This window comes from Boleophthalmus pectinirostris, unplaced genomic scaffold (genome assembly GCF_026225935.1).
Source record: "Boleophthalmus pectinirostris isolate CB_2022bp ecotype Guang Dong unplaced genomic scaffold, ASM2622593v1 HiC_scaffold_23, whole genome shotgun sequence".
Taxonomy (NCBI): domain Eukaryota; kingdom Metazoa; phylum Chordata; class Actinopteri; order Gobiiformes; family Gobiidae; genus Boleophthalmus; species Boleophthalmus pectinirostris.
The window spans coordinates 29741923-29759846 of NW_026571207.1; the positions used below are offsets into that span (position 1 = coordinate 29741923).

At 38.5% G+C, this 17924-nt stretch overlaps 1 protein-coding gene across 1 annotated transcript; it reads right to left on the reverse strand.

The window, feature by feature from the left end:
• Positions 1-1425: 1425 nt before the first annotated feature.
• Positions 1426-16649, reverse strand: LOC110153799 (T-box transcription factor 22). Its single transcript, XM_020917721.2, is given in 9 exon segments — positions 1426-2007; positions 5076-5102; positions 5105-5160; positions 9596-9660; positions 13018-13182; positions 14676-14850; positions 14930-15031; positions 15791-15990; positions 16491-16649. Coding segments are annotated over 9 exon segments (1443 nt in total). The 3' UTR covers positions 1426-1513.
• Positions 16650-17924: the final 1275 nt, after the last annotated feature.

Below are 17924 nucleotides of genomic sequence, written 5' to 3' on the forward strand. Positions count from 1 at the left end.
GAGCTCGGGTCAGACACAGGAGGTCAACTCCGGACCCAGCGGTGAAGGAAACTTTGTCTGATACAACTCAAGCCTAGGTTAGAATTTATAATTATTATAATATATTTACAGCCTTTAATATGGATACTAAATACTAAATAGACATCTGCATCTGTTTACAGTGCATTATAATGTTTCTTCCTCATCAAAAACATACCCGGAATTCACATGTTTAACACACAAAGCCTGCATATTTAGGCTTCTTCTGAGTTCTCTCAAGTAGAAAACATTCTGTTCCATCTTGTAATGTCATGTGGTTTTTAAACTCCATTAAACTCCAACACCTTTACTCGAATCATAATTGGATTGTTTCAGCCCTGGAATTGCCAATCTCTACTTAACAAAAGAAAAAAAAAAAAGTGGCTCTTAACTTCAAAACTACCACTTCATGACATCACAAGGTGGAACACAGCATTTTGAGCTGTGGAGATGTAGACAGACTAATAATACATAGTATGTTTTTTGAGGAGGTAACAACATTATAACACGGCTTAAAGCTCACTTTAGTCAGTTTTGCAATATAGGACCTTTAAACTACTATTGAAGCCACAGCTGTCACACTCCCAGGGTAAGTGAAGTGTCTTGCCAAAGAACACAACAAAAATATGTACTAGCAGCACTGCCCCACTGCAGTACATATAGTATTCTCAGTTTGTGGTCCAGGGTAGCAAGAATTTAGAAAGCTATTGCTGCTTTTGCTAAACTTTAAAGCATTTCCACTGTGAGCCGGCTCTCCACTCCACAGACCTGCCCTGTAACTTGGTCTGGCATACTGTGAAAAATCAAGGCAACACAATAATATTTATGAGAGTTACATAACACTCTATATACTATTCTGCAGCTGTATTGAACTGTGCACTGTGTAACTTTCCAGAGATGTCGTTGCTTTGCCTGGAATTGTTCACAGATGATGATTATACATTTATTTGTTTCCATGGAGACGAGCAACAAGCCAGTTTATAGGTCTGATCTGTGAAGAGGTGGGCCCGCTTACAGTACAACGCATGTCTTTGAAGGTATTGTGTTATTGTAAATAACTCCTATAATTAAATAATAGATAAGTTTAATGCCATACTGCGGTACATTACAGCAAAAACAATCTCCCTAGCATATCTCCATGGACAAAACCTGGTGCAGACTCTAGTGCACCTTTAGATAACAGAAATATTTGAAGACTATTAATTTAGACAGGAGTTCTTAAATGAACCTGAGCCCATAGACTGACATTATGTTGTATTAAACATTGCGTCACAGAGAAGACTTGGGAACTGTAGCCAGATACACATTTTAATAGGCACGTATGGTCAATGCAACAGTCAAATCCTTCATAATGTTTAGATTATTACATACCTCCTATTGAAGAAGCTCTTTGGTATTATCAAAAATACACACTTACGCATATGTCCAAAAATAACTGTACATCTACTTTCTTTGGTTCAGTTCATTGTGATGGTTAAGTCCTGGGCTCCAAGTGTCAGAGGCAGTGGTTGGAGCCGGGCGGCCATTTTGACTGACTGTTCGTTGCGTCCTCTTCCAGTTTTTGTCGTGAAACAGGTGGGAGCGGAGGGCTTATGGGAAAACTGTACCGGTATAAACAGTAAGGTCCCAAACTGTCAGGAAGATGCAGAGAGGAGCCTTGTGAAGTGAAATGACTGGAGAATGGAATAAGATACGGCGCAGTAAAGTCTCTGGATTTCTTCCCTTGTAGGACGGACAGCAAAGGCAGGTCGGATAGCGTAGGTAAGGGGGGCAGGATTCGGTCAGGTCCCAGATTTGCGAAGCCTCGGAGGGGCAGCGGGGAGGAAGGGGAGCTGCTCTTTGAGGGGTACAGGGGTAAAGCCACAGTCTGAAGAGGGGAGTCCTGACAGGAGATGGCGGAGAGCGAGAAGGGGTGAAGAGGAGAGGAGGAGGAGAACGGGAGGAGAGACTTCAGAGGAGAGAGACCACCGCTGCTTGAACCGGGACCACCTGCAAGAAGACAAATGTGTGTTTGATTTTGCATGAAATTTGACACATAACAACACAGAAACAAAGTATTTTTAAAAAACTTATAATAGTAGTTTTGCAGCACTACAAGGCCCCTTTTATTGATCCAAATCGGGTGGTAGTTTATAGGGCTGGGTATCATTAATAACTTGCCAATATGATACATATCTCGATACACAGGCCACAATACAATACATATCTCGATATAGTGCACTTTTGATTCGATACGATATATTTCAAAGCGACTGGATACAGTTCAATAAAAAATAAAGGTTAAATCATGGCTGTGATTATAAAAGTCTTTGTTAAACCACTTCTTGTGCAAAGTGAAAATGAAACACGCCCATTTTAATCCTCCAAACCGTGAAAATGTCAAATGTGTTGCATTAGAGGAAGTTTCCTTCCTCTAAACAAGCAACAAAACTGTAGCGCTGTAACAAAATAATTTAGTAAAATATACCAAAAAATACACTTTACGATATATTGATACAGCAGCCCACGATACTGATACTGTATCACCACATTAAATGATACAATATATCAATATTTTGATATTTTTGCACACCCATAGTAGTCTATGTCCTTGTAGCGCTGCAAATGACCAAATAAACTATTACTACTACTACTATTACTACTATTACTACTACTACTATTACTACTACTACTACTACTACTTTTGGTAAAAGTGTACATATAATGCCTAACCCTTTTAAACAGAACTGACAGAATTCCAAGGAAAAAAGCAGTATATAAAAAGCAACTTTGCGTTTACAGATTCACTTCAGACTTACTACTGTATATACATATATAAGAAACCAACAATGTAATGTGATTGTACTTATTCCTGCTTCATTATACAATTCATACTATTCTTAAAAAAAAAAATATAATATATATATATATATATATATATATATATATATATATATATATATATATATATATATATATATATATAATATTAACCTTTTTTAAAATATTTCCATTTGAAGAGATATTTTACACAGGTTTTTGTTAGACTCAACATAATGACTTGTATTTTTATTAAGGGTGTCAAATTATCGCGTTAATTGCGATTAATTAATTACAGTCATATTTAGCGCGTTATGTTTTTTAATCGCGTTAATCTCATTTTTAATCTCTAACTTTACTGTTTCTGTATGCGAGTTGCTTTATTAGAAAACCTGTTTTTATGTGTTGTTGGGACAACAACACACACACACAAAAACACATTTATACATTTTTTTATTTCGGTAATTCCACTCATTGCCAGAAACCCACACAAAACACGCGCAGTAAGAGCGATGTAAACGTCATGTTAACGTTGGCGGCGACAGTCGTACAATGGACGAGGTCGTAGAGCCAGTAGAACAGAGTCAGCAGTGCACAGGTAAAAACACATTCGTGTCTTGGAAATTATTCTCCCGACGTGAAATATAAAAGAAAATAACAAATATAAAAATCGCCTACAACTTAAATGTCACTGGTGAAAACAACCTGCATAGGCTCATGATGTCTGCACTACTGTCCTATACTGTCACACACAAACACAAACACACACACACACACAACACACACACAACACAAACAAAAACACACACACACACCTTCATCATCGTCATTAACCTGAGAACGCGCGGACCACGTTTCCTTCCGTAGTTACTGCGCGGACACCGACGTGCTCTCCGTGAGCCGCGTGTGGATCGTGTTTTCTCGCTACGCGGCGTAAACCGCGCTTCCTCCTGTGAGCCTCTAAACCAGAACTAACACCAAGACTAAAACCAGGACTAACCAGTCCAGGACTAAACCTAAACCAGGACTAACCAGGAAAACCACTAAAACCAGAACAAAACAGGTCTAAACCAGGAACTAAACCAGAACTAAAACCAGGTCTAAACCAGGACTAAACCAGAACTAAAACCAGAACTAAAACCAGGTCTAAACCAGGACTAAACCAGGACTAAACCAGAACTAAAACCAGAACAAAACCAGGTCTAAACCAGGTCTAAACCAGGACTAAACCAGGACTAACACCAGGACTAAAACCAGGATTAATCCATTCCAGGACTAAACTAGGACTAAAGTAGGACTAAAGCAGGTCTAAACCAGGACTAAAACAAGGACTAAAACCAGTGATCTCATATATAAAGCATTTCTCTATCAATAATATTTTTAATATGGTTAAGGAAAGACTGGACTTTTTATTGTCTTTAAGTAGACAAAAGTTATTATGTTCAGATTTCCTCGTCTTTGCTACTTTACAGCAAACAGTTTCTTATTCATGGAGACTTGGGCTCAACAGCCAAACTGGAGAGATTTGTTAAACAATAAATGACTTTATAAAGTCACTTTTTTAAAATTTATATCAGTCTTTTGATCTGCCACAATAATGTAATAATGAATTTAAATGAAAATACCTTAAATTGAAGGCTTTTTCTCAGCAATTTTTAGGTGAGATTAAAATGAGATTAATTAGATTAATTAATTACAGATCATAATTAATTAATCTCTCAATTTTTTTTATCGCATGACAGCACAAATTTGTATATATATGTGACTTTTGTATTTGTAATATCTGATATTTGCAAAATCATGTGAAATAGTAGGTCCACGTCAATGACTAAATTTAAAGCAATTCTTACAGTTATCATTTTTATATGGATTTAAATGAACTGATGAAATTACAAAGTTGTGTGTGCACCTGCAGGTTATAGCAATCTGAATCTAATTTCAATCCTCATAACCAAATGTAACAGGTCACATGTGAAATATGGCCCCCCCAAAAATGTTAATGCAAGTGGATTATTAAATATATTTTCTTAATTGAAAGCAGTACATGTCAGTGAAATTAGGTCAAATAAAACAATACACCACATTAGACCACTTTAAGCTATTAGACAATCTACCATAATTTTGCAGTGGGGGTCCCATAATGCTTGCATGATTAGTTTGGGTGTCCAGGACTGAAATCTGAAAAGAAGCCGTTTAAATTTACAACAAAATGTGCACAGATAAGCCTTTGTCCGAACCACAACAAATATCCCCCGTACCTTGTAGCGTCATGGAGAAAGGCTTAAGTCCAGGCTGAGTGGACCTCTCCAGGGATAGGACTCCAGCAGGCCGTCCAGCACGCCCCTGCGCACACAAATACACGGTCGAGGTTTGGTTCCCATGACAACACAACATTCTAATCCCCATAGTTTGAAGATCCTATTATAAGAAATTGACTCTTGTGAGTTTTAAGACATGCTGTAATGTTTTTACCTGGAGTTTCGTGTGCAGTGTTTTGTTTCATTCACACATGTTTGAGTAATCCTGAATTATTAATCTGCCTGCATTTTCAAAGCTCAAAATGCTCTGTTCCACCTTGTGATGTCACGGAGCAGTCATTTTCAAGTTGAGAGCTATCTTGAATTAACCAAAAGATTCTAGTGAAGGTGTGTGGAGGTCAAAAACACAGTGGAGCACTTCCTGTATTACCACATGACATCACAATATATAACAGTGTTTTCTGTTTGACAGAAATATGCAGGGATCGTGTGTTAAACATGTGAATGAAACAAAACACAACTCCAGGTCTGTTTGTGATTAGGAAAGAATATAATATAGGTCAGAAAATAGCGTGATATGGGCCCTTTAAACTGAGCCGGTCAGAATTATATGGCAAAATGTATTTATTTAATCCATGTATTGACCTGATTTACGGTTAATATCTCTGTAATTACTCTGTGCCTATCCACATGAAACAAAAACTGGCAAAATAAGTTCAATGTCTTCTCTGTCAGTATAAATAAACAAAAGTGATTTTTTTTTTTTTTTTCTCAATAGACTCTGAAGGCGTGACTGTTATCAACTGAAAGAACTTTAAGACGTGAGATTAATATTGCAGGTCTGACTTTTTGGACACAAAAACAAACACACTGTTGACCTATGGACTGTGGCAAAACCCCAATTGGACAAAGCACAGTAAAATAAGAATAACATACTGCTGGACAATGTCAAAATATACAGTCCCTGAAAAAAGTCTTGTCGCTTATCCATTTTGTAGAAACAAAAGCTTATAACCTGACTTTAAATTAATCGATTGGTTTAACATGTCTCATATGAAAGCTATAACCCTCCAAATCATGTTCAGTATACTAAAATAAATTTGCTTCATATGGTCATGAGCTTGGTTGACCGAAAGGACGAGATCGCGGATAAAGCGCTTGAAATGGGTTCCTCCGTAGGGTGGCTGGCGCTCCTTAGAGATAGGGTGAGGAGCTCAGTCACACGGGAGGAGCTCGGATAAGCCGCTGCTCCTCCACGTCGAGAGGAGCCAGTTGAGGCTCGGGCATCTGTTCCGGATGCCTCCTGGGTGCTCCCTCGGGAGGTGTTCTGGGCTCCCACCGGGAGGAGGCCCCACCCAGGGACTACTGGGAATCGGAGGATGGAGGACGTGTCAAGTCTGGGAGTCCCTGCTTAGGCTGCTGCCCCCGTTACGAAAATGGAAGGATGGAAATTTGCTTCACTAAGAAAGATTGATCATTTAATGAACACAGAAAGGTCAGATTTTGGCAAGACAAAAGTTTTGTCGCCTTGTCATATGATGCACCCAATCCTAGATTACAGCCTCACCTGTGATCAGTTACTGATCAATCAATTAGTGGGTGTGGTATAAAAAGAACCCCAGCACACCAGACCTTCACATCAACTGCAACTTGACCTCTGACAACATGCCTAAGATCCACCCTGAGACCAAAGCGTTAATTATCAAGAGGCTGAAGACCAGATCCACTGCTGAGGTGGTGACACCTTCAATGTGTCTCAGCGTCAAGTACAAAGAATAAGAAAAAGATCTGAAATGACTGGAGATGTTTTTGACAAGCCCAGGTCCGGCAGACCCCGCAAGACAACTGCTCGGGAGGACCGTTTGTTGATTCGAAAATCCAAGGCCCCTTTTCCACTGCAGCAGACTCCACCAGGCCTGGTCACCTCAAGTCCCTGTGTCAACCACAACAGTTTGTAGAATTCTGTCTCGAAATGGCCTCCATGGTCGAATCAGTGCACAGAAACCAGCACTAAACAAAAGGCAATTAAAAAAACGTGTGGTATTTGCCAAGGCCCACAGCCTGCTAAAAGGATGGACACTGGAAAAGTGGCAGAAGGTGGATTTCTCAGATGAATCCTCGGTTGAATTACATCACAGCCGCAACAAATATTGCAGGAGACCTACTGGAGCCACATGGATCCAAGATTCACCCAGAAAACAGTTAACGTTTGGTGGCGCAAAAATCCTGGTCTGGGGTTCCATCCAGTATGGGGGTGTGCGAGACATTTGCAGGGTGGAAGGCAATATCAATAACCTAAAATATCAAGAAGTATTAGCTCCTCTTACATTCCCAACCATAAAAGGGGTCAAATTTTGCAGCAGGATGGTGCTCCATCGCATACTTCTATCTCTACATCAAAGTTTCTCAAGGTGAAGAAGATCAAGGTGCTCCAGGACTGGCCAGCCCAGTCACCAGACATGAACATCATTGAGCATGTCTGGGGTAGAATGAAAGAGGAAGCATGGAAGGCAAAACCAAAGAATCTTGATGAACTCTGGGAGGCATGTAAGACGCTTTCTTTGCTATTCCTGATGACTTCATCAACAAATTGTATGAATCATTGTCGAACCGCATGGATGCGTCCTTCAAGCTCATGGAAGTCATACAAGATATTAAATATGGATCTCACAGCACCACTACTTCATTCACTGACGTTATGCAACATATTTTTGTATTTGAAGTAAATTATTTGTTCAATTTTCTGTAGGCGACAAAACTTTTGTCTTGCCAAAATCTGACCTTTCTGTGTTCATTAAATGATCAATCTTCTTTCTTCAGTGAAGCAAATTTATTTTAGTATATTGAGCATAATTTGGGAGGGTTTTAGCTTTCATATGAGACATTTCTAAAACCAATCGATTAATTTAAAGTCAGGTTATAAGCTTTTGTTTCTACAAAATGGATAAGCGACAAGACTTTTGTCAGGGACTGTATGTGTGTCTTGTTGATGTGCTGCAGGTCTGTGAACCCAACCACTTAGGTTCAACAAGGTTCAACATTTGTGGATATTTTGGAGTAAAAAACTGAAAATGTCCCATAAACAGAGTTGGGAAGGTTACTTTTAAAATGTATTCCCCTACAGATTACAGATTACATACCCCAAAATGTAGTTTGTAACGTAATCCATTAAATTACTTAAAGTGAGTAACATAATCTGAATACTTTGGATTACTTGATTTGCTGTAGAGAAGCAAAGACTAGGATATCTTCACACAAGATGTTTTGTCTGCTAAAAGAAAATGAAAAACCCAGTCTTTACTTAACCGTATTAAAAATATTATTGAAAGAAGAGGAGGAGACACATCCATGCAGCATGATTTAGTCCTGTTAAAAATTGTTAGATCCTGTTTTTAGTCCTGTTTTAGTCCTGGTGTAGTCCTGGTTTAGTCCTGTTTAGTCCTGGTTTAGTCCTGGTTAGTCCTGGTTTAGACCTGGTTTAGACCTGGTTTATTCCTGTTTTAGACCTGGTTTAGATCTAGTTTAGATCTAGTTTAGACCTGGTTTTAGTCCTGGTTTAGTCCTGGTTTAGACCTGGTTTAGTTTCCCGGCAATGAGTGGAATTACCGAAAAAAGAAGAAAAAAAAGAAAAGAAAAGAGGGGGATATAGCCCAAAATGTGAAAACAGGAAAATACCGCCGTGTAATCATTTATTTCAGCAAAGTAACTGTAATCCAATTACCACTCACTGAAACAGTAACTGTAACCAAATACAGTTACTCATAATTTCTACTCTGATTACGTAACTCACGTACATGTAATCTGTTACTCCCCAACACTGCCCATAGAGTTACATAGGCCCTCACGCACCATCACAAATTATGACACCATCAAAATAGTTGAACGTGAACACAGCATATCCACACACCTACCTACCCTGAATATTATGATCCCAGTCTAAATATTGGTTCTGAGAGGTGTGAAATTCAGCCCGTTCAGACTATGTCCCACCACACTTCAGCTTTTTATTTGGGGTCTTGTTTCAGTGCTAAACTCAGGCTCTCTCTGGGGTTACTTCTCTCGGGGTTTAAAGGTCCTATATTACACAAAATTGACTCATGTGAGCTTTAAGCCATGTAATAATGCTGTTACCTCCTCAAAAACACACCTAGAGTTGTGTTTTGTTTCATTCACACATGTTTGAGTAACTTTTATTATCAGTCTGGCTGTGTCTCCGAAGCTTAAAATGTTCAGTTCCACCTTGTGATGTCTGGAAGTGAAAGCTGTCAAGTGAACAGCTACTTTTTACATTTTGTTTAGTTGAGATTGGAAATTCCAGGGGTGTAGACTTAAATAAACACTGTAGCACTTCCTTTATTTCATTTTGAGAGAAGAACTCAGCCTAAATACGCAAGGTTTTTGTGTGTGAAACATGTGCGAATGAAACAAAACACAACTCCGGGTCTGTTATTGAAGAGGAAAGAACATTAAAACATCAAAAAATAGCCTAATGTTGGCGCTTTAATTTGTGGATGTCATACCTATTCCTCCCCGGATCTCTGAATCCTTTGGCAAACGGATTCCGGTCGATTTTCAGCTTGGTGATCTGGAGAAAAACACAACAAAATAAAATAAAATACACGTGGGACAATCGGGACAAGTGACGTTATTAAAAGCAACAATGAGCTCAACTTTATGACAGAGAGATGAGTGGCAGCGCAGGTCTGTGGGGACTGTGAGTTACAGCGAGCAGCCAGGCCCACCGCCATGTCAAACAGGATTTTGGAGGAAAGGTTGGGGTCACTTGGTTTTATTTGGTGTTTTAATAGCTGTGGAGTGTAGCCGGGTATTATAGAGTTTCTGTAATAATACTTGCGCTGATTGTAAAGTGAAGCCTGATGAAAAGAGCTGGCAGTCCCCTCACTAGGTCTCTGTGACTGGGGTAATATTAGCCTGTGGGGAGGTCAGAGGGACCAGGCAATGTGCTGAACCGGAAAATCACGCTAGAACTGAGTGAGAAGTTGTTCCCAGCAATAAAATAGTCTATTACTATCTGTAAGAGGTCCTTAAACACCAATACTTAAAGCAGGACTATGTAACTTTTTGGTTAAGGGTCGTCACGTGTTTGTTTTTATGGAAATTTCATTGCTCAGTTCCACAGTGTGACGTTAAACAGCTCTCTCGCTCATATTTATTCAATTACAGGTGGTTTTATTGCTCAAAAATACACCGAAAAACACAGATTCTGACTGTGAGCGGGTTCGCCTCTCTGCAGATCTGACCTGTAACGTGGTCTGGTTTGGTTTCCATGAAAAGAGAAAAGTTCCATTCCAGACAAAGCAACAACATCTCAATAAACAAAAGTATTTGACGAACCCTCCACCAGAAAAGTTGCGCAGTCCAGCTTTAATTTTATGATGATTATTTATGTTTGGATTTGTTTGGATTGTGATTTTAAAGTTTTTATTATTCTGTAAAACACTTTAAATGACTTTGTGTATGAATTGTGCAATACAAATAAAAAAAAATCAGGTCTTCAGAAGTGGGTGAGCGGAGAAACGTCTTCACTCTAAAACTTTAGTCCAGTTAACAAAACGTAATTGTCCTTTTGTTATGATCATGCCTGAATGACTAACACACACAGACCTGATTGTTTGTTGTTTATTTATTTAGAGCCCTTAGCCCACATGTGGCAAGGTCAAGGCCTGAAGGCAACATCCGGCCTGCAAAGCCATTTTATGTGGTCCACAAGAGGTGAAGTGACTAGAGAGGCCAAGAAAACTCATCAAATTTCCCCAAAAATGTCCAAGAAAAGAAAAATTGATGCAGAAGGACGGCTATTTCATGAATGTTACTGAAGGAGTAATGTGAATGTTTTAACTTAAACCTTTAAATCAAACCCAATCCACATTATTTCTACAGCACATTTCATAAACGAAGCAGTTTCCCAAGTGCTGCACAATACAGATAAAACATATCCAATAGAAATATAAGTAAAGCTCTACTTAACTCTACCAGTCCTCATTAAGACAATACAACTCGTCAAATCATATAAGAGCGAGAAAACCAGCAAATAATAAAATGGTAAAAAACATAAAAATAAACAATATACAGACAAAATACAGACTTTTGCAGTTTTGTAACATACCGATATTACAGTTACAGCTGCAGTCTTAACTTTAAACTGGCCCTTTGATGACAAACATGATCCAAATGTGGCCCTTGGTGAAAATGAGTTTGACACCCCTGCCTTAGACAGTTACCAAAATGACAACTGGGTCCTATTCGAAAAATACTAACACAAAAGATTTACACATTTAAAATACAATATCACAACAACCCTTCTTTTATTTAACAAGCTTCCCATTTGATATCACAGTCGTCCAATAGGGTCAAGTAGTAAAAGTAAAGAAAACAAATAGTTTATCCAGTTGACAAAATTCAACCGTCTCTTGTTGTGTCCCAGTTTATCTTTTCTTAACACAACTGTCAAAACTGTGGGCGACTACATGGTCTGAAATTCCCATCTGGACATTTTATCTGAACACCAGAGACTCACTATAACGCAGAGAGAACAACCAATTTTCACAAAGAACACAGAATTTTTTGCTGTGAAACAGAAGTGCTAACTGTGCTTTTTTCCCCCAAAAGCAGCTGTGCCAAACAAACTTGCCTTGCCTTGGTCTTAAGCTACCAATCATTTCATTTTTGATGATATATCATTTCACAATCATTTTAAGATTAAGGTCGCAGTTAGGATTACGGTTAGGGTTAGGAACAGATTTTTTGGTTAAGGTTTGGGTTTTGAAACAGGAACTGGCTGTTGGCCGAACTGTGGAAAAAACTGTACCCACGCTGCTTTGTAAATTAAATTATCCAGTAAAAGCATTATTTATTATTTATTCAGAATTCCTCAAAACACACTTATGAATGCTCCAAATTGTAAATAAATTCTAAGTTCTTCTTGAAAATACAGCAAGATGCCAGCAACACGGAAAAGCCTTATAATGCTCAAAGTCAACATTCTAAACAAAATAAAATGTGTTATTGGTGTGAAGTGAATGAAATAAATTATGAATTGAAATGATCTACTTTTTTTCTTGAGGTTTAAAAATGTCTCAAACATAAAATGATCTGTGTACATGTCAAAGTGAAAGGTGTACTTCTGTCTGTTTGTGTTTTGTTTACAATGTGGTATTGTTTTGTTTCAGTATCTTGTAAAAATTTGATTAAGTAGGATAAGCAAAATATAAGCATTGCATCAGCCTACTTTTTTTGGTTAAAAAAGTGTTTATATGTTTCGAATTGGAATAATTTACAGAAAGATTTATCATGATCACTTTATAAGTTCAAGAAAATTGTAACAAGTGACCAAGAGGTGTGTTTTTCTTGGAGATGCAAATGGTTTTAAAATGATATTTTGTGATTTGACAGTTTTGTATTGATTTTGTTGCTGCTCACTTGGTTAGGTCTCTCAGAAAAAAGACATTCTGAATCTCAATGGAATCTCCAGCTTAAATAAAGGTAAAATAAATAAATACATAAATAAATAACAACAAAAAATAAAAGTATGCACTGCAAAAACAAAATCTAGCCAAATTAAAATGATTTGAATTGATCATGATTTGAGTACATTTCAGTTAATGTAAAATTATCTACCAATGGAACAAGACTTTTTGCAGTTGAAATATGAAAATATATGTTGTTACACACAGATTTAAGACTCTTAAGCACTTAAAATAAGAAACAAAATCTAATGTATCATGAATTAAGAAAAATACACTTGTCCCATTTTTAGTTGTCAAGGTAAAAAATACTCAAATAAAACAAAATGTTCTTAATTTGCATCCTCCAAACTTACCTAGATATTGCTTTTGCAGTGTGTAAATTACCAAAATGAAACCAAAAATATAAAAATCCTCCTCCTCCTAATTAAATGGCGTGTGTGTTCGGTGCTTGTTACCTGCTGGTTCTGGTAGGCCGTGACCGTGGTGAACTCCGTCTCGGGGAAGCAGAAGCTGTGCACCCCCTCGGCGGGCACAGACTGGATCTGGGACAGGTCCACACGGGGGTCCTGTCTGATGATGTGGACTCGAGGCTTGTACTTGTGCATGGACTGCAGGATGATCTGAGAGAGAGAAGAAAAAAGACAGTAACATGTGCTCCTCGCTGTGTTTTCAGAATCATTTCGCATAATAATGTAACGTTTTAAAAAACAGTGTGAGTAAGTTTTTGACACTTGTCTCTTGTTCTTTTTGAATTTATTATTATAGTACTGCTCTTACGCTATTTGTTATTCAAGTGTCTGTAAATGCTAAAGAACTGCAAATATAAAATGATACAGTAAATATGCATGCATAAATGTTTTTGTTAACTTTTTAATAAATGGACTGGCACAAAATCATAATTAAATATGTATTCTAAAACAAAAAAAATATGGACGTGAAGTTTTAAATATATTGGAATTGAAAAACACTGCACAACTTCATGACTTTAATTCTGTATCAGTTAAAATTTCACATTACTTCTTATTATCTCCTTTGCTTTTTCTTCCGAAATAATAAATAAATCAGCTTCTTCAGTTTTTGCCAGATTGCTGAAGGACACTGCGTTATACGGACTACCTGGACAACCAAGGAACTACGGAGATTTTCTAAATACTTTACTGCACAAAAATGTACTTTCTAGAGTCTGTTTCACTTTCTAACACATATCAGAGGAGTTCGGTGCTGGTCTAAACAGCAGTATCAGGTCCTAACCACATCTGTCACATCTGCTCATCAAATGAACCTCACAGGAAGTTCAGACCACACAGGGATTTCCAACTTCCTGATCCAGGATTTACCTCCTCGCGATCGGCCTGAGTTTAGCCTGAGACTGGACCAAATATGGACCACATCGAGTCAACTCTAAGTCAACCGGGACTGAAACTGTCTATCAGAGGAGCTCAAATCACAAACATACACTTTTTGTGAATGGAAGAGGAATTTAGGACAAAAGCAGCAAAAGAGTCCAAACCAAAAGTGTGGATTTGTAACGGAAGCTTCGGCACGCTGTCTAATGAATGAAAGTCTTAAAAGTGTGTGTTTTTGACTATTTTCCATGCACTGTAATGTTTGTATGGTCTAAGTTTTTAAAATATACACGTTATAGTCCTTGTATGAGCTGTTGTATTGTGCTCAGAAATATTTTACCTAAAGAGTTAAAACTATTAGAAGAAAATTTCACTGGTCAAGAATGTCCACCCATCTCCCACATGATGTCAAAAACTATAACAATCATAATGAAAGTTGGATCTTAAATGTGCAGACTGGAGCATAATAGTGATAACCATGTTTGTTTGTTTTTTTCCCGTTAATTATGTTAGATTATATTACAATTCTCAAAACAATTAGGTCAACTGGATTGGAATAACTGGACTTGAAACTTTTGCCAGAAAACATAACTTGTACTATAGCGATTTATATGTCCTTGCACCTTTCATACTACACAGAAATAAAGCATGCAAAAAATGACAAAAATTCCCATAACTTCTAACAGAAAATTAGCAGCAGTCTAAACTAAAACACGAAATAAAAAGAAGACAAAAGCAGCTGGTGCGTGCGCAATGATGTTACCTACATGCCCCTTGTCGTCCATCTCGTTATTGGTGAGTTTTACGCGGTCAAAGCTGATGACCTGACGCATCCACGTCTCCCCCGCGCACGGTGAGTCCGGGTGCACGTACAGCCGCGGAGAGATGCACGAGTGGTCCGTGTTTCCCGCCACCATCCACTGTGAACTGTGGTACACGTATCTACAAGACACAGGGATGAAATAAGTAAAGTTTTGTTTTGCTTTTACTCATTAAAATCATTAAAATTCAAAGCTGATACCTGTAACGTTTGGAGTCGACGGGCATTACATCCATTGCCACATAGTACTGCTGGCAAGGGTCCAGGTTACGCACTTTTACGCGCACGGACGGAAACATTCTCCTGTTGAGAGGAAAAGATTTAGAGACACATTTCTGGTAGGTGCGTTGCTTTACGACCCAAGGATATTTAATACACAGAATAAAAACATTACAAGTGCGTTTTACAATGTTGTTCTTATCCTTCTGGGTCATTTGCCGCTCGGAGAAAAGTTCATTGCGCTCCTGGGGCCTGGATTTATGGCGCTTGTTTTCGGTAATTGAATAAACTGATCCTGGGTTTCAGCAGGTATTTAACTGCTGATAAGTTATGCAGGATACAACTATACAAGAGAAAACACTGGTCAGAACACTTTCTCTTTTTGGTGCAAATACAAACTTAACAGCACTTGAAATTATATATTTTCTATAAGCATTTGCCTCAATATCCTGTGCGTAAAAGCCAATATTTTTCGCATGTAGAAAAACCGAAATACAGTGAGCCCACAAATTTTTCCTGTGAACAATTTGTAAATATGATAATTAATTGCCCTTTAAAGTATGTGATAGTAATAAAAAATGAACTGAAACTGAAAAGTATACACTCGTAGACTAGATTTTTGTATCTGTTTATTTAAGTGTTCATTGCGCAATGGTCTGCGTAAAAGTAATCAATAAAATAAAAGGACATGCAAAATAATATGTCATAGGTTATACTTTTTAAAAAAATTATTATTATTATTTCTTAGCACATTAACTAACTAACCCTAACCCTATCTTATTTATACCGTAGAGAGCCCCATATTACGCACGGCCTGTTTTAAACGTCCTTATGATTTCGTACCTTCCCGCTTTGGTGATGATCATTTCGGTGCCAATCTCGTAAAAGCGCCTCCACAGCTCAGACCCCTGCAGCTCCACGCGCACCTCTGTATCCGCCACGCGCTCCACCTCTGTGCCGGGCTCGTGCCTGACAGCTGCTCTGTCCGGGTCACAACACGTGTCCTCTGACCTGCAGCGCGCGGCTGGAGAGGCCCTCTTCACCTGACGCACCGGGGACTGCTCCAGGCCTAAAACAAGAGTCCAAATAATGGCAAGATCGTCCCAAAGTAAAGTAACAAAGATATTTGAAGGGTTAAAATTTGCTTTGTGATTTTTACTTTGTAATCTGAATAATTCTGCTTGGGATCTGAGTGTGCTGTAGTGAATATTTACAGGGAAATTCGACCAAAATTCTAAATGTACAAAGTTAAAATAAAAATAAATATCAAGTGTAACGAGGCTGCCACAAGTGGATAATTGTAACATATGGGTTTCAGCTTGTAATTTAAGAAACATTTTGAGTTGTTTTTCAGTGTTCAAAAGTTGGCAACTGTCTTCATTTTTCATACATAATTTTAAGACCTCATTTTGAAATTCATGGATAGTTGAAAGTTTGAAAGCTCACGGGCTATAATCGTTCAGAGTTGGTTTGGATTTAATTTACAAATTAAAGCCACATTGTGTTTCTGTGCGTAACCGTATTTTATCCATGCGTAAAACACACTGCTCTTATTATTCTCACCAGTGCTGACGAGGCTCGAGTCGCTGCCGGTGTCTTCGGTTGAACTTGAGTCGTGCTCGTCCAGTTTAATCCGTTTGCAGGGCTTCCCCATGAGCGCCTCTACGGAGAAAGCGTGCGCTCGCGAGCTCAGGCCCTGCATCCTCTCGCGCCCCGACCGTTTAATCCACACTGCAGTTTGCTCCGGGCTGGTTCAGAGAGCAACGGGACGCAGCTGCAGCGCCTGATCTCTTTCCTGGGCAGTGCTCGATCCTCTGTCCTCCCATGTATTTCGGAGCCGCGCGCTGGAGACTCGCTGACCCAAAGCGCGGACCGTTGGCACGCCTCTCGTTCGCGGTGTGGGTCCATGTCTGTGCGGGTTTCGCCTCTAGTTTATTTCTCACTGCGCGTCATGGAGAGGGAGGGCAGATCCGCGCATTCCTCCACATCCAGGGCCTATAGACGCTCCTACAAATCACATTAGTTCTGACCCACGCCAATAAATTATCGTGTAAACTAAAGAACAGGAAACAGGGACATTTGAACGATCTCTTTCAATGCGTATTTACAGAAATAACTTGAAGAAGAAGTTGGGTAGAAGTGTTTTGTTAAGAAATTAAACTAATTTTGAAATGTGCTGCTTGCTATGGCTATAAGTTTAAAACCACAGTGTGTAACATTTTAGTCAAATAATAGACCAATATATAAGCATGTTTTAATTACATTTTATTATTTTTATTTTTTGATTGTGTTGTAGCGTTGAAAAACTGTGAACAGGGTTTGCATCGCCACAAACCTGACTCTTATTTGGACTGGTGGATGAATACCTTCGGCTTGTTTCCATGGAAATGTTGTTTCTTTGGCTGTAATATTCCATAGTATGGTTTTAACTTTTTATTGAATCATGCAGGTAAAGTAGAAAATGACTTACAGTGCGTTTAAGTGTTTATTAAGTGTATTATTTGTGAATTATACCATATTGCTGTTATTACTATGCCCATTTTCAGTTCAAAATGATGTCAGAAAATATTCAATACATTGCATTATCAATTAAACTTATGTATCTCCATGGAGACAAGCAGGTGACGCCACACAAAAGAAAAAAATCAATAAATAGATGCGTTTAATACTATATTTTGTGTAACGATCAGGTAAAGCAATAACATGGAGACATATGGACACCCCCACACCAGAAAAAAATAAAAAATAAAATCACAGTGCAGCTTTAAAACAGCAAATTTGTCTTATAAGCCGTTTGGGAGCCCTCCATTTGGATTTGGTGTGGACTATATATCCAAGTCTCTTTCCACTTCCAAAAGACCACCACCTCCTCCTCAGAAGAAGAAGAAGAAGCCTGCACGGTCTGAAGTTCACGGTGGCCAGACTGTAACAGCAAAAATCCTCCATTTGACACGCGCTTTCTTATTTCAATGCAACG